General features: G+C 27.9%; 1 protein-coding gene across 1 annotated transcript; it reads right to left on the bottom strand.

Annotated features, from left to right (window-relative positions):
- Window positions 1-2,696: 2,696 nt before the first annotated feature.
- LOC112680169 lies at window positions 2,697-23,399 on the bottom strand. Its single transcript, XM_025550193.1, has 4 exons — window positions 23,139-23,399; window positions 6,156-6,770; window positions 3,822-4,835; window positions 2,697-3,058 (listed from the first exon to the last, which is right to left on the bottom strand). Exons 2-4 carry the CDS (start codon window positions 6,713-6,715, stop codon window positions 2,860-2,862), a joined length of 1,773 nt encoding a protein of 590 aa, XP_025405978.1. The 5' UTR covers window positions 6,716-6,770; window positions 23,139-23,399; the 3' UTR covers window positions 2,697-2,859.
- Between the last annotated feature and the right edge of the window lie 1,201 nt (window positions 23,400-24,600).

Genomic DNA, 24,600 nt, shown 5'->3' on the forward strand with positions numbered 1-24,600 from the left:
CCCATAGTATCCAAAGTATCCAAGGTATCAAATAATTTTGAGTTAAATGTGATAAAAATACTACTGATAACATATAAAACGAATTATTACTATACGAGTATATTTTTGTATAATCTGTGGTGAAAGGTGTAACGTGTATTCATTTTTTGTGGTTTATTTATAGTAGCTATCTACTCGCGTAGATAAGAAATTATAAGTAAACCGTTTAATAAAATTTACTCATGTCATTATTAGGTATGATTCGGTATCATTTAATTGAACAAAAAACTCTGAAATTGTATACTGTTAAACCCTACGATATACATTTTAATATGTTATTCAAAACAAGCAAGGTGCATATTTTTCATTAATTGAGTATGGAAAAGGATGGTCTGAGTAATACAAATAGTACAATAAAGTAGTTATAAAAGAGTACAAAGAGTAGCAACAAGTTGGGGGGGGGGGGTGGTAATAAAATAATTTCACCCCGGGGTCCATATATTCTAAATGCACCTCTGAGTCTGCGTACTCCTATATGCTATTAACACATAAGTGTGTGCAGACTCAAAATTGCAATCTTGCTATAAAAAAGTAGCAATTAGTGGTCTTATATTTAAATTTTTTTAAGCTCATTATGTGGTATTTGTTTTGTCTGAAAATATTTATAAGAAAACCACATTTAAAACAAAAATAATCAAATCATTGTATACGATAATCATAGTATATTATAATAAAACAATATACTAATATAAACGATCCGTACAACAATATTTTTATAAAAAAAAGTTTATTTTTTATTTTTTTAGTATCAGTTAGAATGGTTATGACATGCATTTATTTCCTTTTAAAATGTACACAAAATCATTCATTTTTTGAAATAAATATAAAAACCATGTAATTACAAAAAGGAAAATTATTTTTCCTATTACTGATGGACACATTTTATTTTATATTCTTTGAGAACTTGCAATTAAAGTTAACCATTTTTTCCGTGTATTTATTTTAAAAAAAAACTATATAAAATTCCTTTTTAAGATCAGTGTCTGTCGTAAATATTAATACACTGCAATTGGTTTGACTCTATAATCTCAATTAAGTATGACTTATTATGGTCAATAGTATGATATTTATCTTACTTTTAGCATAATGATCACCAGAAACCAAAATCATGAAACACGTTAAAACTATTAATCACCAATTGAAATTATGAAATATCAAATGACTTAATAATGTACATAATAATAATAGTAATAATAATAATCACTATGATCCATTCGCTACGTTGTTCTAGGAAAACATATCTTTCTTTCTCTATACTCTTTCCTCCTTTATCATCCCCTCTCTCCTCACATTATAGTTTTCATACATGAAATAGTTTAATCACATTTTTGAAATAAAAGTAATTAAAAATGAAATTATTCAGCTTCAGATTTATTATCCTTTGTATATTATAATCGTACCAGATTTTATTGTATAGGATACTATCATAATTAACATGATCTTCTAATTCCACTTGCATAATGACATCTTGGTAGACTTATAGTTTGTAGACGTATATATTTACTTTGAATCTTCAGAATCTTAAACGAACCATCTCGGTATTTAAAGAAATGGAAATTACACTTCTTACACTTATTATTTACCTACATGTTATAGGAGAAAAAAGATATTTCCTGTTAGGCATTGATGTATTTACATTAATTTTTCGGTGGTCGAATAAGACATTTTTTCTTATTTAAATTCGATGAAACACAAATTCAACAATTAAGTCACACGATTTGTAATGGATTTAGAATATTAGTTGTTAATACCCATTTTAGTATTTGAAAATTATATTTATTTCTTACATTGCACTTAATATTATACCATAAAATATTGGGATAGGTATAAAAAATTGCAAAATGTTTAACTTCTTCTTGATTTACATTTATGTAAGTAAATATATTATTCGTATCTTTATGAGGTCAAATTTATTGATTCCTGAGTCCAAGTTCTTTGTGCGAGAGGTTATGTTCTAGAAAGTAGATGATAAGTGTTCGTTATTAACCATTGTAAATATCTGTTGTTTGCTTATTTGTAGTTATTTGTACATCGATGAGCTCCTTTTGGTTAATAAAAGAAATGCGTCCACGAATCTTTCATGTTGTACTAAACAATGATTCATATTAATCTTGTTATTGCATAACAACCAGGTGCAAACGAAGAGAAAGAGGGAATTCGAGGTTCACCCCTCCGAAATATCAGAAAAAATTTTGTAAAAAAATGACCTGACCCACAAATGTAAAAGTAATTTTAAAGTTTCCCATGAAACTTACAAATATAATATATAAATATATACACATATTTCATAATTAGTAATAGAACATGTTACTTGTATTAATAACATTTTACATTTTATATATTTTCAACTCCCCTACCGAAATTTTCCTGCGTTCGGCCCTGATAACAACGAATACCATGCAAATGTGAGCCATTTCAATTCAGATATCACTCGGTGTTGTAGACAATAACATTAGGTACTTGAAATAATACACACTACATTTAAGCTATTTATCAAATTTACTGAACAACATAGTAAGTACAAGAAAAAAAGTTTTGAGACGTATTCTTATTAGCGTATATAAATAATATATTATACGTTATATATATATATATATATATATATATATATATATATATATATATATATATATATTATTTTAGTACATCATTATACATTTAGTTACAACTTATGTCTAATAGGAATAAATATATTTCGTGTAGAAATGCCAATGTACAATACGCATTATCGTTTAACGTTACTCGAGAAAGTTTCAACTTACAATACGATTACATTAACTATTGGATATAATTAGCAAATATAGTACATTGTTGAATCGATTATTGTTTAATATCTGTCAAGTTCATTGCTTTAGATGAAGCGTGGGTAATATTACAGTTGTAACGTTCTGTACACCATTTTGCCCAATTATCCGGGGTCTCCATCTGAGTGTAGATTTCATTGTTCACTTCATGGAACGCTTTGAAATATGATTGCAGTTTTTTGCTAGGGACGAACTTCGATACCTGATGTAACACCCTGAAACGAAAAACGAGTGGCTTTTAAACGGAAAAAGGTAATATTTTATCACGAGAAAAATAGATTGTAGTAACTCAAATATTTGTATAATGTAAGGTAAAACATGAAGCTATACAGGAACGGAGTATCGTCAAATGGGAAAACAGCTGTAGTAGCTCAAACGCACGGGGTCGGATTATTATATACTAGAGAATAATCCAATAGTAGTTCACTTGTGGTAAGATTTAAATAATATTCGCATATGATATAATCGAATAATACAATATATTGGGTGTTCCATGTTCCATGAAGACATACTGATGCATTAGATATTTCCTGAGATAATGAAGATAACGAAATTCTGTTTTTATTTTTTATTTTAACTCTCAGGCATAATTATGACAGGTATATTCTTATTTTAATTACTCTTTTATGTTTAAGTAAAAAATATAAGAATAATTTTTTATTTTATCTGTCGAAAAACCTGAGAATAGCCATTTTAAAAAGTGTATTCTTATAATATAATAAACTCCATCTTCTAATTTTTCGAAAATAACAAAATACGTAATTGTTTTCAATGTTCTGAAATAACATACAATTTTAATTAAAATATTAATATTTGTATTCTTTATTGTCGAGCGTGGTTTGTTTAAAAAAAAAAAAAAAAAGGAGTATGATGGTTTCCACTACGTTAGGACATACCACAGTGGGTATTTCTTCCTCGGATGACCTGTAAATCGTTCGCATAATACTCGAACCGGGTGAAAAACAAATCGATTCTTACCGGTTAATCCAGACGGGTAGGATTTCAATCTTCTCGGCCACGGCCATTCGACAAGCTATCCGTTCTACGCACTTCTGCGAGTCCATTAGTTTCCGGAGCACGGTCATTGCAGGATTGAACAGTTCCAGCGTATCTAGCCGACGCCTGTTCAGCGCGTTCAGCTCACCACCACCGGGTTTCGATGGAGCCGGGCTGCCACCTATTTTCGCGGACGCAACAGTCGGCAACACGGCGGACCCACCGGGGGCTGAGTATGCGGTGGCCGCGGTGGCCTCGACGGGTGCGTACACCGGCTCCGTCAGGTATTCGAGTATGCGGCCAGGTATGGACAGCAGCCCGCCGACGAGCATCGGGGCGGAGAAGAACCCGGCGATGAGTGGCAACAGCGCGAGTATGATCAGTGGTATTATGATCAACTTGAACAGCTTCGTCAGTTTGGCGATCAGCAGGAACTTGAAGAACATTGCGATCAGAAACAATTTGAGCTTGAACAGCAACAAGAACAGTAATTTGAGGAAACTGAACACCTTGAGCTTGACCAAGCCGATCTTGAACAGCGCCAGAATGCCGATCTTATGCCAATCGATTTTGTCCGTGAACATCTGTATCTGCTGCAGTGGGCTATGTACATTGTGCTGTTCCACCTGGCCGTTGTGCTGATAGTGACCGCCGTTATATCCGACGAGCGGCGGCGGTCCGTAGTGCATGTGCGCTATCGGCGCCTGCTTGTTGTAGCCCGTGCCCACGGGGTACGGATACGGGACCGACGACCCGTACGGTGGACGGCCCATCGGGTACACGACTGCGTTTCCATTCGGGTGAGGTGACCCCGTCCCGTGAATCGATATCGGTTGGTTCACCGGGTTCCAACCACTTCCGTCGTTTGGGTTTTCGGCCACGGTGTAAGTCACGTCGTAAGAGTTGTGGTAGCTGGTCGACCCGTCCTCCTGGGCCACCGACGTGTCCGTGTCAGTCGTTGTGTAATGATTGTAATCAATTTGTCTTGGATAAGGTCTGTCGACGGAAAAGCAGAAAAATTATTATATCAATTCGCGCGTTAAAACACGAAATCGTGTGTTCGGTTTATCGTAAAAGCTACAAATAACATAAACGCTGTATTACAAACCGTTTTTTGTCAGATGTACAGAGAGATAATAAAATTTAAATAACATAAAAACTACGTTTTCTCGACAAAATCAGAACGTCTTAATTTATGTGGATAGTGCATAAGTAGTAGGAGCGTTTTATTCTGTTTGAACAAGTTTTATTTGAATTATTGAATATTAAATTACATTCAGTTTCATATAAACGGTAAATTTATCTTTTTACTCTTTCAGAAAATTAATTTTGATACATTCTGAACATTAATATTTAGCAATCTAGAAATAAAATGATATCCTGTACAGTTTTGTGAACCTTTCAATTATTACAATTGAAAATTCATAATGTTACATGGACCCACTTTTTTTTATAATATTAGTAATACAGTATGTTTGGATAGCTAAATATAAAGTTAATTGATTATTGACCAAATATAATTATGAATATTTTACTGAGATCAGAAACCGGAATCGTTAGCCCATACAAAACAGAGATGAATTAAAATAATTAGTGACGGATAGTCAAAAGGTGCTTCATGTGCCAAAACATCCAGGTTGCCAGTCAACATAAAACATAAGCATATAAATTACCGTTAGCTGAATAATAATAGGCATGTAATGATATCTAATGAAATAATTAATTTTATTTAGTTAAATAATTAAAATTGCCTACAGAATACGAGTATTATGAACACAACCTTTCAAATTCGATTTAACATTATAAAAATGCAATAAACGCCGGAATACTTTTTTAAATAATTCGTTATAATTAAATATCATAAATACATAAATTTTAGAATTATTTGAAATTTTTTTTAAAATGTTTAATGAATATATTTAATCTTAAATAGTTTAAATATAAATTAATACAGAATTGATGTTCACCTTCCCATCATAGCTAAAATGTACGTATCCTAGTAATTTCTCAAACCAAACAACAGAACATTTGATATGGCATTGTAATAAATATTATTGCGCGGAAAGGAAACAGCGATACATTAAGGTTAAAAATAGCTAGATACGGATCGTAGAATAAAAGTGCCGACTGTCGGATCGCTTTAAATCGAACTATAGGAATGTTGTATTCGTTTCCATCGTGCTACACTGACTGATCTCATCTGATTTTTATACGTTATTAATCAAACATGTTTTACTTAGTTTTTGGATTCGAGGCTTTAAATATGACTCGGCCGCATTTACCCGACTTTTACCCGATAATCTACTTGATACATACCCATTGTCCACGTGGTACACCCCGGTGTCGACTATTATGTTCGCTCTGTTGTTTCTATCATCATCGTCGTCGTCGTCGTCGATAGTCTGTTGGTTGGCCGGATATGGGGTCGGTCGGATCAGCTTTCCCCGGACGACTATGGGCAGCGATCTGCTTCTGGACCCCGAAGGATGACCGTCGTCCACCGTGTCGGTGGCGTTCAGTGATCCGTTGGCGGTCAATACCATCGTATCGTCGTCACTGCCGGTCCGATTTTTCGTTTCCGGCGCCCGGTGGTCCGTCCGATTTTCCAATGGGTCGTGTATGACGGCAAAGGAAACGGAAGCGTTGTCCGGACTGGGAGTGGTGGCTTTCAGGACTACAGCGGAGGCGTGGTCGGAATTCGCCGGGTCCACCGGTTCGCCGCGATCGTGCGCTTCCTGTCTGCCGATGGGTGACGGTTGCGGTGGCGGTGGCGACGACGGCACCGAAGCCTTGGCCATAGCTTGACCGGACCGAATGCACAGGATAGCCACGACGGACGTGACCACGACGATCGCCAATATCTTCACGACGCTCATGGCGAGGCCGGCGCACCAGGATCGTCGTCTCCGCTCGCTGCAACGGTGTTCAGGCCTGCGAGGGGGCAGAAACAAACGCATGAGAACGATTGCCGCAAACTGTTGTCGAGGTGGTCGCGACGCGCACGTCTACTGGAGCACGTCGCTACGAACAATAACGCGCACGCAGTGACCGTCTTGTCATCGTTGTTATTACGATGGCGGCGTGCACGTGTTCATCTGCGTGCTTGGGAAAAGTGAAAACCCACGTGCGCTTTTGAACGGTGATCGTTCCGGTGGCGTCTGAGCGTCTATGGGGGGACGGGGGTATACCCCGACGGGTCTCGTCGATGATTATGGGTAATATTAACGTAAGACCGTTATCGCCAGCCGAACGTCGTAACGATATCGACATGGTCCGCGGCGCACGGAAACCGTCCGCCTATTGTTGTCGCGTACAAAACCATTCAATTATTAATCACCGGGGCTTGGAAGTTGTAGCACTAAAAATGTTAATTTTTAGCTCTTAAATGTGCACTTAAAAACTCTAAAATATGCACTATAAATAGCACGAAAATTAAAAAAATATGCAAAAATTATAAATTTATTAGAAAAAAATGTAAGTTTACAAATGTTTGGGCTCATAGACACAGTCTGGACTGGTTAAATAATAAGCTGTTAACAAAAATGTTAAATTCCTTAAATATATTTGTAAAAATGTAAGTTTAATGTAAGTTCACAAATTTTTGGGCTCATAGACATAGTCTGGACTGGTTAAATAATAAGCTGTTAACAAAACTGTTAAATTCCTTAAATATATTTGTAAAAATGTACCTACTTATTATTAAATTATTTACCTTGGAAATTATCCTGGATTATTAAAATATTTGATAATTTAATGCAATGATAAGGGAATAATAATGACGTCACTAACTATTAATACATAAAATTTTCGATAAAAACATAAAATAATATTTGATGATGTCTATTTATTTCCAATAATTCAAGTATTTTTAAAAATATAATCAAGTAGATACAACTATTATTAACAAAATATGATGATTTCCTATATTATGTGAAAATATACCTGAAAAAGCATTATAAACCCTAAATTAGCAAAATAGAAAAATTAAATTTTGTTTATGATATCTGAGTAGTGAGAAACATATTTGTATCTTAAGTCGCGTCCACACGGTGCGACATTTATTTCCCAATTAGTTATTAATTAATAATTTAAAAATGGAGAGAACCAACCTCGGGAGGTGCTCAACCAAGGATTTTGAAATTTCCGATTGAAATTTTTGTTTATAAATGGTCGCTATGAGTTTTAAAACTATAATAATAATAATAATTTATTGATCATAATAACTATATAGTTGTGTCTTTTTTAATGGTCAACGAAGTGCACAAGATCAGCAATTAATCTATATTTTTGAATCTTAAAAAATATGAAATTAAAAATTTTTGAAAAATCATTATTGATCTTTGTATTTTTAAAAACAGAGAATTTTCAGTATCGATATTTTGACAGAATAAAAATTGTGTCTTCTGAAGATTACTACAAAAATCAGTTTTACCTCGGTGAAAAAAGTTTGTTTTGTTACTAATTACTTAAAAAATAATTGAAATACTAACTTCAAAAATAAGTACTGATGCCGCGTGGCTTCGTCGAAAATTCGTCCACACACACACGGCATAGGCGAGCGGCACAAGCCGTGCGGCTTTCATTTGTTGTAGACCGCCTACTAGATCGATCGGAAATTATGCCACACGGCATCAAAAAAAAGTCGCGGAAAATGTATTTATGTATTCACACTCATGCCACGCGGCAAAAGCTGCTCCGTCTGGACACGACTTTACTTTGGATGTTCTAGCTTGAACCAAGATAAATATACATTTGTTAGAACTTTCGAACTCTGTTAATCACCGAACGATAATGTGATTCTAACTAACGGATTTTCGATGTGTTTCAACTCGCGTGCTTTCGTTTTCCGATTCACGTCGCGTAAAATAATAGTCTACACGCGTTTCCGATGCTCGGATTTCGAGTTCGGTCGACGTTGGGTACGCTCCGAAAGTAAATACGTGGCGGTTAACGTGTTCCGCGAAACAACTTTTCTATTAAAAAAATACCAAATCGGACGAGTGTTTTGTATATTTACGAGTAGATTTACAGGTAAATGTATTTCAAAGTCGCTGATCTTAGTTTTGTCCGTTAACATAAAAAAAATTTAGTGGTGAACAAGAAATCTATGCATATATGCATGTATAAGTATACTATAAGTATACTTATATAGCCATTAGGCGTTATGGAATTCGATTGATTTTAATTAAAATATTACAACAATTGAATATTGAATATTGCAGGTGTAAATTATAACGTTTATTTAGTAGTCCACCAGATGTTAGAACAGAGATGGCAAATCCATGGCACGCGAAAATTTTACTATTATATATTATATAATATATAATATTATAGGACCTATAATATAATATAATATAAATAATTAACAAAGCAATATTATTATACTAATACATTAATTATACAATCAAATTATAATATAATAAAATATAATATTTTTAATATTTTTTTCATGGCATGCTCTATATATATATATAAGGTAATTTTGGGCACACAGTGTTCAAAAGGTTTGCCATTCCTGTGCTAGAACCTACCAAGGCTATATTGTTGAAAATGGGCATTGATAGGTGCACGTTTTATTTATTTTGTATTGCAGCTATGGATACGGAATAAATCCGGGCAGTGAAAATACGGTTAAATCACGTTGACGTTGGTGATTTAATAATACTATATTTTCTTGCGGCAATCGTTATTATTTTGTTTGAAAATATAGCTAACTATTCAATACGCATGTTATAATGTTTTATTGAGGCTACTGTATCACGTATTATGTTTTACCTTCATTACTTGTATTAGTTTCACGATATGGTCTTATTGTGATGAAAACTGTTACCATAGAACGATCTATTGTTGCGTGCCGGTATATAGGTACCAGATAGTGCAATGAGAGATGAGCACACTCAAATTTACAGCTTCGTAATCAATGTAGAATAATGATAGTATTTAAATAAATAACTCAAGACTTTTAAAATATTAACTTCACTGAAATATTTCGAAGTCCAATTTATTTAATTTGTAAAATTATTCTAAGTCCAAATAATTAATTTATAAAATAAACTGGCGTGAAGATGCATGTATTAACAAGACTAAAACACATCTCTAATAGGGCCTGTTCGGGACCCCCTTATATATTCGATGGACGCAAGTTTGTGTGTGCTATTTGCCGTCCAGCCCATAATTAATTACGCAAGGATGTGGTCACTATTGTTTTGATTGTCTATTTCTTATTTTAGATTTCCTGTAAATGACTATGTGAACTACTTATGATTCCATAGGTAACCATAATATTTAACTTATCCTTGGGTGTGGTTTTGATATTCATAGGAACTCATTTATTATATCATTGTTATTATCTATCTACGCCATAATTGTATTATTCTCATGCAAATCGTTATAGCATTTATATATATATCTGTAACATTATGTGATAGAATGTATGTCTATGACATTATGATATGTACGCCCATAATATTATTATATGTATGCCCATGACACTATATAAATTAATGTGTTGAACACGAAAAGTTCAATTTGATTAATTTATTAAAAACTAATTTTTCTATTACTTCTAGCGGACCTTTAATATGTGTTATTTTATATCGCAATTGTTAAGTGTCTACAGAAAAGTACTAATGATACTGCAACAACTCCAAAAAAAATATACAGTAGGGTAAAGTAAGGTATTTCCATGGCATAAACATCAAATAAACATATAAACATTAACAATATGTTATTTGTTGAATGTATAATGTAATTCCCTATTACATTATTGACTTGAAAATTGCATTGGTCCTTAGTCCTGTTATTTTAAGTCAATAATTACATTATACGTTCAACAAATAATATCACGAAATTACTATACCTTGAAAATACTTTATTTCGCCTTACTTACATTTCACATTTTCTCATAAATATTGTTTTTTCTAACTTAAATTTACGCACTATGATAAAGATTTTCACAATATTTATTAATTTTTAAAAATTAATTTATTATTAAAACATAGGAGTAGGTACTATACTTAATTGTAAAATTGAGATGCGCTTCAGTAAAATTGAATATAACAATTCAGCTTTCATTCATTGTTTATTTAAAAAAATGCATATAACAATTATATTGACATATAATATTGAACTGAATATTTTTTATTTCACTGTTATTTGCTATAAATTAAATAAAAAGATAAATTTAAGTGTAAAAACTCATATTTGTAATTTTATTCATCAAAGCTAAACTTTCCAAAATTAATCATTCGTTTGAAATGTCAATTTACGTTTATTTTGAAAAATATATAAATTATATAGAAATTTAGAGCTAATTTTTAACCAATTTGTAATACAATTATAATTATTTTTTTTGCCGTAATACGTTTTTAAGTTTTTTAGAAAGTTAAAATATAATTATGATTTTATATGTTCTAAAAGAAAATATTATTTTATAAAATTATATTAGGAAAAAAGAATATTAAACCTTCAACCAATAGTTTAAACAACAACACTAAAAGCTTACAAATAAAAATATTTAAATAAATTAATTAAAAAAAAAAAAAAAATACTTTTTCAAAAAAATGTGTTATAATTGTACACCATTGTACACCATTGTACAATGCCATGGTTATAATCGTCTGGTGGATAATTATGAAATAAATGTAGTAAAAGCATTATGTGCAATTAAAGAACAGAATAAAAATTGTGTATTCAAGCTACTTGAATTTTTGCAAAATGGATTTCAGTAATAGACGATAATAGTAATTACGTGTTTTATTTAATACATATTTCAATTAATAATAAATTAATCATACCTCAATTACGTGTAAAATCAACATTTGCGGGGAGTCTACGTTAAAAAAATATACAAAAAATAATATTAATATCAGAATAAAAGCGTAGATTTTATGTTACTACTTATCTAACAATTTTTAATTTAATTTATTCGAAGATCATAATTTTAAATACACTTAAATATTAGTCAATTTTTAAGTTCACGATTTTTTTCTTGAATCAAATATTATTTTGAATAATTTTTTTTATGGAATTTTTACACTTCATTTGGTAGTTACATATTATTATTATTTAAAATGTATAAAAGTATAAAAAAATCGTATTATACGGCATACATTTCTATTTAACTGTCTATATTAATACAATAAATACTTTTTGAAGTTTTAGGGAAACAATCTTGCTTTAAAATATGAAATCAAAATAATTTGTTACTGCTTTTTTGATTAAAAACTATGGCTATTATGATTCCGGTTATAGTTTTCCATGATGCCAATAACATTCATAAATCTTAGTAAACATAATTATCAATAGATGATTGTAAATAGGTAATAAAAAAAGTCTTTACTCCGACTAGTAATTTACATATTTTGATGTAGACACATGGCAAAAAATTCGTGCAGAAATAAGTTCCGAACAGACATGTTTAAAATTATCGTCCACTGGATATTTATATTGGAACATTTATAAAATCTGAAATATTTTTCCAATGAAAAATACTTTTTCATCGGCGCTGTGTTGTGCGTTAGTTGTGTGTGTGTGTGTGTTTGTGTGTGAGAAATAAATATTATTAGATAGCGCATAGTGTATACGTAGTACTTTGTGCAAGTGGGATATAAGTAAAGAAAATAATATTACATTTTCACGAATACAACCATATAACAATAGGCACTTTCGCATTACATCAGCCAAATAAAAACAACAATTTTCGGTCGTTCAGATTTGAGGTTTTTTTTATGTATTAAATCTATGTATATACTCAGTCAACTTAAAAATAACTCTGACATACTCATGTATGGGGTCGGAATCATTGTAGTTTTATTGACAGAAACAACCTTATTTTTTCTTTGCTAAGACTTTTAGTAGAAATTGCCATAATGGATTTAAGCAAATAATAAGATGTTGGTTTTTGATATTTTAATAAGAAAATATTCTTTTAATTGTAATCGATTTTATGAAATAATTCATGTATGATAAAACAACCGGATATAATAAAAGAACTAAATTATAATAATAATTTCCGTTCAGTTTTATACTTAATTAATATTATTTCAATATTTTTTTTTTATGTAGATATTTTTTAAGTAATATTTATAAACATTTAAAGCTTTTACATGGCAAAATATTCTAACTTCTGTTTTTTTTTAAAGCTAATATCGTTATTCGTTATCTTTGTTTGAATTAGTTGATAAGGATTGTATTACGCGATGGATCATTAACTTCATCATGACGTAAAACCACTCACAAATAATATTGCTAACATTTTAACTAAACGATTTTTTTATTTCTTTTTTCTTTTTAATTTAGAGATCTACACTTTCTGTTACAAAAATATTAAGCTAATATTTTGATTATTATTGATAATGACTTGAATTCTATCAAGTTTTTTAGGTTTCAAAAATACTGTATTAACACATTCAACACAAACATCTAAGTTTTAATTTATATACATTATAGATGACTTTATGATTGAAAAAAGTTTTGAGAAGTTAATCAAATAACCAATAATTTGTCTGTCTGTACTAGTTTCTAATGACGACGTTTTTAACTAAAAAATGTTAATCAGCTCTAATAATTCATAATCGAAACATTTCATCAGTTACTACTATGATGGTAATATTATACATCACTTAATATTTTCATAAAAAAAAAAAAAAAATGTGAAAAAATGTGAATCAAATTAATAAAAGTACATCTTGCAAAACCAATAATTCCTAATCAATTATATTTATCATTATAAAAGTTAGTCTTGATTGAAATAAATAAATTTGGCAATATTCATTAATATAGTTGATTATATTTTAAAAAGAATGATTTATGAGATTTAAATTAGTTCTATTTACATTTTTAAGTTTAAAATATACGTTACAGAAGCTATTAATTTTAAATTTGGATTACTATTGCTATTATTACTATTTATTATATGCTTATCTACTTCAGATTTTGATTGCTCATTAAACTATTAAATTACTAATTTTTTGAATTTTCTTATTGGACTATAATTTTGTAATGACATTGCACATTAAAGTACCTCATGCTATAGAAAAACATGTTAAAACGAAATTTCTTATTTTTATAATAATTTACTACTAACTTAAATTAAATTGTATTATAAGAAGATTCGCTTCACTTCATCCATAAGAAATATTACTATAATTGTCTTTATATTTTATTTTTAATACAAACACCTATAGTTGTTATGTTTTTAGGATTTCGTTCAAAAAAATTCGTGTTTTAAGGGGAGAAAACTAGATTTATATGCATTTTTGATGGTTATTATTCTCATCGTTATGTAAATCGTATACAATTGGTTATTAATTATATTTTTAGTATTAAATTTACTATTTTATATGGTATATTTCAGAGATTATTTTAACAGTAATTTAAGGGAAGGGCAAGGTAGGCATTTCATTCTGTCTAATTTTAAAAGTATTTAAAAGCGTTGGGGCCAGATTTTTACCATTTAATTAATGCAGAAACATGTTTATTTTTATATTGTATACTATTTATTTATTGTCACAATGATAAACAGGTAATTAATAATTATAATTGGAATATATTTATATTTAGACGCATGCGGGGACATGAATATTAGTTGGTATAGATGGATGTATTTGTGTATTTTAGAAAAGAAAAATAACATATTTATTTATTAACAATTAATACGGGATGAGCCTTTTATTGCAAAATATATGTAATAATAACTTAAATAGATAATATATAAAACATAAATATATATATAAAATATAGTTTTAAATTAGTTAAAAAGGTATTTAACAAAATATATGATAGGTTAATAATAATTTTAATTTAAAAATATAAACAAAGCATTCGTTCAAAAATATTCACGAGATATAAAAAAAAAATCGATATCATTACAAATTAGGTTACATACCTTGTATGCATTTTGGAAAAATAAATCAATACAATTATTTTTATTTTATTTAAGGAACAAAAATAAATTTGAGTTTTTAATTGAATATTTATGAGTAGAAATACCGATCTTATTTAACAAATTAGGATAATTTATATTGCTAATTAGGAGATCAAAAATAAATAAGACGTCAGTAAATTTACGATTAACCTCACATGGCTGATATAAATGGAGTGCGCTACTATTGACATTGAGTCTCTGGAAATTGGTAAATTTAAACGAAAGGCAATTAATTTTAAGAATTTTTATTGAACATAGTCAACAATTTTATCGGTCGAATTATGAATTCATATGATCTAACTTCTAAATTAAATCTAATAAAGAAACAATAAAGCTTTTTAGTGCTTGATTATTTTTGAATTCTATAATATTTCTTAATATAAAACCTAGCATTTTAAATTATTTATTTATAACAATATCGGCAGGTTATTCAAATTACAGAAAAAAAAGAACACCCAAATTTTTTATTGAATCAACTCAATTAATGATAGATAATATTATTGATTTTTTAGTTTAAAATCAAAGGAAATTTTTAGTAAAGGAGAGTCTTGCAATAATATTTATTGATAAGAAATATTCATAACACCGTGTGGTAAACTTATTTAAATTAATTTAGAGATTAATTGTGTCGTCCAGATTATTAATGATTGGATAAAATTTAGTGTCATCGGCAAACATTAACACATTAACTAACGAACCAAAAAAATATTCTTGATCATTTATGAAAAGATTGAACAATAAAGACCTTAAGTATAATTCTTGAGGTACTCCAGAGCAAACATAAATATCTTTTTAAATTGAATGAGATATTTTAACTAATTGGCTTCTATCAGTGAGATATGAATTTAACCAATTAAGGAAATTACCGTGCAGGCCAATTCATTGAAGTTTAATTATAAGTAGATCATTTATTTATTTGTTTATTTATTTTATTTATTTATTTATTTATTGATAGATTATTTAATCTATCAAAAGCTTTACTAAAATTAGTATAAACTGTATCAACTTGACATCCATTTTCAATATACGAGATTAAACCAATGTGTTAAGCGAGTAAGTTCATGAAATTGATTTTTTAGGTTGAGACTCGTATTGGTTAGGACAAATAATATTAGACATTATTTTGGATAGTTTTTTTAATGATGATAGACTTAAATAGTTTTAGGATAATTGATAATTTAAAAATTGGTCTGTAATTGATAACATTACTTTTATTACCACTTTTAAGAATAGGATCTACATACAATTTTTCCTAATACTTTGAAAAAGTACCTGTTGATAGAGACAAATTAAATAGTTTATGCAGTGGTTTAGTAATAATATATTTGCATTTTTTTTATGTAATAGGGGTATAATATCAGGACCCACACTGCTATGATCGTTAAGTGAATGCAAAACATCGGAAATTTCTTCTTCACTAATATACCATAAAGATAGATTTAAATTAGAATTATTATGTGTGGCTGAAGATACACTAGAAAAAATTGAGCAAATAATTCAGAGAACTCGTCGTTGGAGATTATCTTAGATTTAAGTTTTTTTTTATCATAATTCCAAAATAATTTGATATTAATCAAAATTGTATTTTTTAATTTAAAAATTTAACTGAAATTACAATGTAATGACATTTTATATTTCTTGCGAAGGTTCGAAAACTCTATAAAATTGGATTGTAACATACTCATTTTATATTTTAATGTGCTAATTTTTTTAAGTTTATAAATTTACATTTATAAATTCAGATATTTATATTTATATTTAAATTAATTCAGATATATGTATATATATATAATGACTCGTTAGACCAATTAAAATTATTTAAAATAAAATCCCCAACTATAAGTATTTTGTGATCTAAATTATTTGATATAATATTCTCGACCAGTTCACAATGTTCATAATAAACTCCCTTATCAAGAGAAGGTGAAATATATACACAAATCACAAATACTTTAATATATTTAAAATAATTTTTATAAACACTTATTCAATTTCATTAATAATAGGTTCACAATTTTTTAATACGTACACCAATTAAAATACCTAAATCACTAGTTTCAAAATAATTTAATCTGTCCATACGGAAAATTAAAAATTATTTAGACCCAAATCAGAGTCATTTACTTTAGCATTTAACCATGTTTCAGTCAGGTGTAATAAATTACAATTGAACAATTACGAAAATAATGCAATTTGGTCAACAGACTTTCTACATTTTGATAATTAATATGAAAATTTAAAAAAATTTTAGAATTCTTAAAAACTTTGTCAAACTTAACTATAGACGGCAGACCTTGAATAAATTTGATTGTTAGATTATGTTCACCATTTGCTTGACGAGTAGCTAGTTGATCATGTAATATTTTAATTTGTTCGCGTTGATACTGTATCTAATCAGAACTGATACCATTACTAATGTTTCCAAGTGGAAAGCGAGTTTTGCTCAGGGGTGGATCGGTAATTATTTTCGGCCCAGGAAATATGAGACAAACTGGCCCATGAATCGCAAATTAAGCTATTTTACCCTTTCCCCTCTAAAAAAAAAATGTTTTATTTTGCATCAATTTCAAAATTTGTTTAGTTTCACCCTTAAATTAGTAAAATCTACGATAACTTTACTATGATTATAGCTATAATAGTTTTGGGTAAGTTACATGATTAATCAGTTCCAACTTGAACTTGAAGTTTGATCTTAATGCATCTTTAAAAATATATTTATTTTTTTAATGATTTTTATTTATTTTATAAAATAAAACTATTTTTTTGGTAATTATATAATAATATAGAGCGGCCCAAACAAGAATCGGTCCATCGGCAGATTTCCGATTTCCCGATAGGCCAATCCGCCCGTGGGTTTGCTTCTTATTTTTTAATACTTCAAATGCGTTTGTTATATTATTGTTATATTATATTGTTATTTGTACAGAAATAATAGTAATGTATATTATAATTCCATATAATTTCATTTCTAAAATCTAAAGTTAATACGAATTCTAAAAACAAAAACCTATCGGAACACTTATTATCATTGATTTTAGATCACAGTTAATATGTGACTGTGGTACTGTGTACGGTGTACTATTCTTTATTGTGTTGAATTCAGTTTACTATATTAAAATTAAATTTTTTCGATGTATTTCCATTAATTATTCATGTTAAAATCGTAACGAATTTCTTGTGTATTTAAAAACAGATAAAACTTGAATGAGTAAGTAATAAAAAATAACATATTAATATTATTTGAATATTGAAACACAAGAAATCAACAAGGTTACATTTTTCAACATGACTAAAATATCAGTCACTACATCATAATATGGTATTGATCTATCATTATAAGGTACGAGCCGATGAATCTCCGTCGCTTAGGAACAATAATATACAAGTTGAAGTGGCTATATCGCAACAGCTGTAGAAGTATGTAATGAACCCTTTACAAGAAACTGTTTTTGATGTAAATGTTTTTGGTTCGCAATCGTATTGAATCAATCGGTGATGGAGTGTGACGTTCATCGTGCAACTCTCGTGATTAGATGCCATGTGTGATCAAGTGTGACCACGCGCGTGCAATAACTGTTTACGGTGGGACGACATGTGAGCGTGTACACGGCATATGGCTATGGTACGTATAAAGCGAATCGCGCCAAACAATTCGATTGTGACAATTGTAGGTACATCATCATTGTGTTTTTAAATTTTTCTCCGTTTGGTGTTATTTTAATTTTAATTGGTGTGTGTAGGAACGTCGAATTCGCTTGTACTTCTGTATCGATTCCGTGGATACTGTGGACGAAGCTGGACATAAAATACGGCTGCTACAATAGATACTTTACACGAAGTCTGTTAATTGGACGTTTACTGTACGTCAGTGTAGAGCAACGAAATAATAACGAACAAAAAATTGGTTGATGGGTTTTCTATAATAGTCAAATAGGGTTGTTTAATTTTTACGATGATTGATGTGTGCTGTTTTCAATAATTATCGTGTTGTGATAAAAAAAAAATAAAAAATAAATAAATAAAATAAAAATACTAGGTTTGGTTTTTACAGTAAGAAATACTTATATATAAAAATAAACATAAATATATAAAATGAACAATATATATTATTAAATATTTACCGCTGAGCACTAGAAAATATACCAATATTCAAATAACACAATTTATTTATCATTTAAATAAATATTTTAGTACTATAAAATATATTTCATTAAAATGTATAATATACATCTCAGATATAATTAAAAATGATAGCCTAATTACATTTTTTTTTTAATAAATCTCAGTTCTGAGTAATTAATTTTTAAATAAATATAAATGTTAAACAATTTAAAAAAATATTCTTTATTTTTTGATATTCTATAAATTTAAAATTTATGGAATTTATTTCTCTCAGTATTTTAATAGTTCTTCTTTTTAATATTCAATGACTTGAATTATTATCATTATTATTTTTGATTTACAGAAAAAGTTTTTATTAATTGACAATTCAGTTATAAGTATTTTCCCATTAACAGAACATATATTTAATTATATTATTATTTATCTGTAAATTGAAAAAATATAAATAATAAATATGTAAAATACTAGATTGATTTGTTAACACACTTAAAAAAACAAAAATAAAATGTTTTGGATTTAATCTGCAACATATAACTGTTAGTTTAAACAAATTAATAATTGTAAACTTCTTTTACAGATAAATTCTATCAGAAAGATTACTCTATCAGAAAAAACAAAATTTGATTACCCTTACTAACACAGAATATTATTATATTAGTAAGTTAATATAGTAAGATACTTATGTATTATGTTTTCCCATTTTTCTATATGATCTTCTTGTATTTTAATTATTAATTATCTATACCTTGATAACATAAATCATATCACTGAATAAACTTGAAATTTTTCTAAACCTGAATGGTTTACTTGTTTCCATGCCAGTAGCAGACAGTTTTCATTATTAATTAACAAAATTTTCACATTGTATACATTAGAAATATTACATGGATGAATTGTAATGTAGAAAGTACTTTAAATATAAAATGGCAATCTGTTATCTTTGATATTTTGGGCGATTTTTCTACCTATTTTGCGTATTAGATATGGCATTTTTAGAAATTTCTTGATAGGGAATTCCGGGTTCTAAAAATCTAAATGTATAACAATCGCGAAATCATCTACATATATTTACAATATGATAAGAAATATCTGTGATTAGAATGATAGTACTGCGTACATGTAACGAGTAACTACATAATTACATACAATACATAATTAAAAAAAACAAAGTGTAAGACTTATTTCATGTGCGTACATCACTTAATTGTGGCTTTTTTTAAATGAAAATAGAGGTAGCATAAAATAACTATGTAAAAACAAACTTCATTATTACGATATATTTATAAATCAATAATTTAATCATTCCATTCATTGAAGTAAAAAAAGATAAACAATTTAATGACGTAAAAAAAAAAAAATTGAACTACATTTTTAGAGTTAAATATTTTTTTAATATGAGCGAATAATCCAAAATGTACCTGAGTAGAGCATTTGGACGAAAAACTAATCGATCATTTAGGCGAATTTATAAATAAATGAATAATTGGGAATTAAAAAAACATATTCAACAATATTCTATTACTAATAGGGCTGAATCATTTCACAGTAATTATAATTCACAATTTTTCATTCACATCCTAATATTTATTAAGAAAATTATATTTTAAAAGAAATTAAAATACAAAACTTAATAAAAATTAATTCTATTAACAAACAAAAATCAATATATTACTTAATAATACTACGAAAAAACAAGAATACATATTGAAAATATGGGAAGAATATCAAATCGAATATATTCAATAATCGATTATATTAAATAAATGGGTATGAAATATCTTATTAATAAGAAATTTAGTGAATAAACATAATATATGATATAACAATATAATACATTTTTAATAATACCAATTAAAGTTAACCGAAAATTCTGTTTCTAAAACAGGAAAAGAAAACTTATTAGTCCACATAAATTTCATAAATAGGACATAACAGCCATACTATAATATATTGTGTATTTTTTTTTGTTGTTTTTAAAAATACTTATAAATTAAAAAAAGGAGATAAAACTAATATCAAATATGCCGGTATACCGTATACCTACATATATTATTTTTATGCAACCCTTGTAAGTAAAATATTAAACAATAAACATGGCCCGTTCTGTATAAAATAAAATTAAAATAAATAAATAAAAAATAAAACAATATTATAAATTAATTGTATACTTATTTTGCAGAAAACTATTAAATATGTGATGCTTTTGTTTTGGTTTTTAAACACTTCAATTTTTTAAATAATAAATATCATTTGAATTGTATAATAAAGTCACTGATGATTTAGGTATCAATTATTTATTGGAAATGACTAAAACTAATTAATAATTAGTTTTTACTTCTAGTTGGTTAGAAACAGAGCCTTTATGAGTACCAACTTGATGTACCTAATTCTTAATAAATTAATCGATTTATTGATGTATAACTTTTACTGTTTTCCTGCGACTGAAAGAATAGGATTGGCAAGGAAAATAATAAGTACTTCTTTCTATTTGTAAGTTTCAATATCATTCCTAAATATAACTTTTAAATAAACTTAACCTAAATTTAAACTGTCTTAAAAATTAAATATTCGTATACACTTTTGTTTGAAAATCTTATCGAAAAATATTCTAATTTTTTTTAATTGTTATATGTTTTATTAACAATATGTTATTATTATACTATTAAATAAAGCATACATCTTAATTCTTTTAAATATTTAACTAACAGACTAAAGAATAAAACAATATAAAATATAAAAATTACGGAAGAATTAATAATATTAATATTACTAATAATATGCACTGTATAAATATTTACTTTTAATAATTAATGCTGGATAATAAAATCTCATAATTAGAGTAAAGTTATTTTGAAGTCGGTTAAATAACAAAATGTAAGACAGACACCAGAAGTCAAAGCTTTATTAGTAGGGTTCGGATTTTAAAGCATAATAAATTCCCAAAAAAGTAAAAAATTGTTTTAAAAAAACCAAAACGAAGCATATTTATTAAAAAAAAAAAAAAAAGCATGACCAAAAATGAATATGACTTGAGTATAAAACTGAGTAAAAAAAAAATTGAAAAATTAATTTAAATTAAAAAAAGAATTATCTAACATGTACTTTGCAAGATTTGTAATAGTGAAACTGACTCTATTATCTGACAGAATGTTTTTATACACGGAAAACGAACGCTCTACATACACTGAAGTTATTGGTGGATACTTTATAAAATAGGTTTATTTTAAATATATTATTATAAATTACAACACTAAAACTTAAATTTTGAAATGATCGATATCGATGTTATAGGAGTACTGACCATAGATTCTATAAGCTATATGTAGGTCGATAAGCTATAGGTTTTATACATTTAATAATTCAGCCGATCTATTAAGTCCGTATTCAGGGTTTTCACATTTCTTATTAATAAAATAAAATTTTTATTTATTACTATAGCATAATAAACATATAAAATTCCACAGGTGGAATAATTGAAAAAAGTATTTATACAAAAAAAAGCCAAAATAAATTGGTTTATTTGGAATTAGAATGACGTGAAACGAATTTTTGTTGAAAATTTGAATTTCTATCTCATATATAAAAAGAAGTATTTCTATTATAATATTATAGCTATTTAAGATACTTAATAAAATGTATTTTCACAATTTTAAATACTCGTATTAGCGTATTGAATTTAATATAGTGTTATAATAAGGGTGTTTGTGGTTACTACACATGATTAGGTTGATGATGAACTATGAATATTCATAAAAATATAATCGATAATTGTATTCGTGTTGTATTATCGTATTATATTAATATAGTTCGTAGAAGAGTCACCAACAAATATGATGAATGTTAAAAAAAAAAACCGAAAGTAATTAATAATAATCAAATTTTACTAATCATAGATCGAAATCCTCCCTAATCCTCTTTGTATATAGGCTTAATTGATATTTAAACTTACCACTGGTATAAATATGTTAAAATATTTTTTTGATGATAAAAAAAAACGGTATTTTTATAAGAATGGTATAATTAATTTTGTGAACCTTAACAAAATTTACATAGTATTTATTGAAATAATTATGATTTTTAAAATGTCGAAATAAAATTTCTCATTTTTAGAAATTAATATTATTTCAATTTCAAAACGAATGTATAACATCCAGATTGTCATAATTTAAATGCTTTAAAAAAATATTTGGTCAAAGTGTTAAATTATCACTGTAAAAAAAAAAAAAAATTAAAATGTTTTGTGTACTCACCATAATACGATTCGGTTTCAATGATTGAGTTTATTGCACGGACGGAATTTAGAACTACTGTGTTATAAGAACAAAAATTAAAATAAATCATAAAAAAACAAAAATCCTATTTGCAAATATTATCGTTCGATGTTTTATAAGATTATTCAAATTAATTAATTTTTATGATTAATGATACGACAAAACGGACGAAACGGACGTGGTGGTTGAAGGTGTAATACAAATGAACTACTGCGGTTGGGTTTGTCGTTGGCGACAATTCCAAAAGGAATCTACTACTGTTTTTTACCGCGGTAATACAATTACTGTACCCTACAACCGAAAGAGGTGGAGGAAGGTCTGAGGTTAATTGGCGGGAAAGAAAAAGAGAATAAGAAATTATTATATATATGTATGTATATATATATACGCTGCAATCAAGTAAAGCAGATGAGAGTGACGGCAGACGATTTCCTACTCTTTTATCGAATCAAACACGTCTACGACTGTGTACGAATCGATTGTGCGTGTGTCAAACCGTTTATTTATAATTGTGAAGAATCCAATAGTTATAGCTATAATTTAATCGTAACAGTAACAAAAAATCGAATTCTCCGATACGAACCGCGGCTCATGTGTGTACCTACTATTTGTTACCGGATCAGTCAAACTATTTTATGACGCATATTAATAAATATTTTTCATAAGAATTGTTTATAATTAATATTAAATTTTAAGTTACCTATGAAATTAACAATATGATATTGACTTTTACAACTTTTAATATTTTTCATTGCCAAAAGGCTTGTATTAAATTATTCAACTGCCGAATATGCAACGCAGCTTTAAAATAATAAAATATTTCATTTTATTATATTTATTATATTATGTTTTCATTTAGTATCACCAAGTCCGAAGAAAAACGTTGTCAGCAAAATCAGTTTTAACATTTAAATAATAAATATTTGCACGTTGACTGAACTGCGATTAATAATTGTAGAAATAAATTCAAACCATTTAAGCTCATTTTTAAGAATTAGTTAATTATTGTGTATATTTGTATCATTGTAATTTGTTATTAATAAAAATATTCCAAAAGAACTAATTAACTAATTAAAAACACCACGATTTTTTTGTATGGTTTTGAAAAAACAATTCTTTAGTTTAAAATTTATTAAAACTATTATTAATTATATTTTAGACAACTATTGAATAGTTTATAATACAAATATAAGGTTATTTTTGTTATTATTTAATCTGAATGGAAATTATTCAAGCATTCGAATGACCATTATTCGGTTAATGGGATGGGAAATTTAAAGACAGCGAGGAGACAAATAATGTAGGTATTAACATATTTCAACTTACATTATATATATGTAATCGAAATATCAATAACCTAAGTGAAATTATCTTATCGATTTTTTCAAACTTTAACAAAAAAAACCAAAACCAATTATTGGAAATTAATTTGAATTGAACA

This window comes from Sipha flava, unplaced genomic scaffold (genome assembly GCF_003268045.1).
Source record: "Sipha flava isolate LNK unplaced genomic scaffold, YSA_version1 174_pilon_pilon, whole genome shotgun sequence".
NCBI classification, from domain to species: Eukaryota; Metazoa; Arthropoda; class Insecta; order Hemiptera; family Aphididae; genus Sipha; species Sipha flava.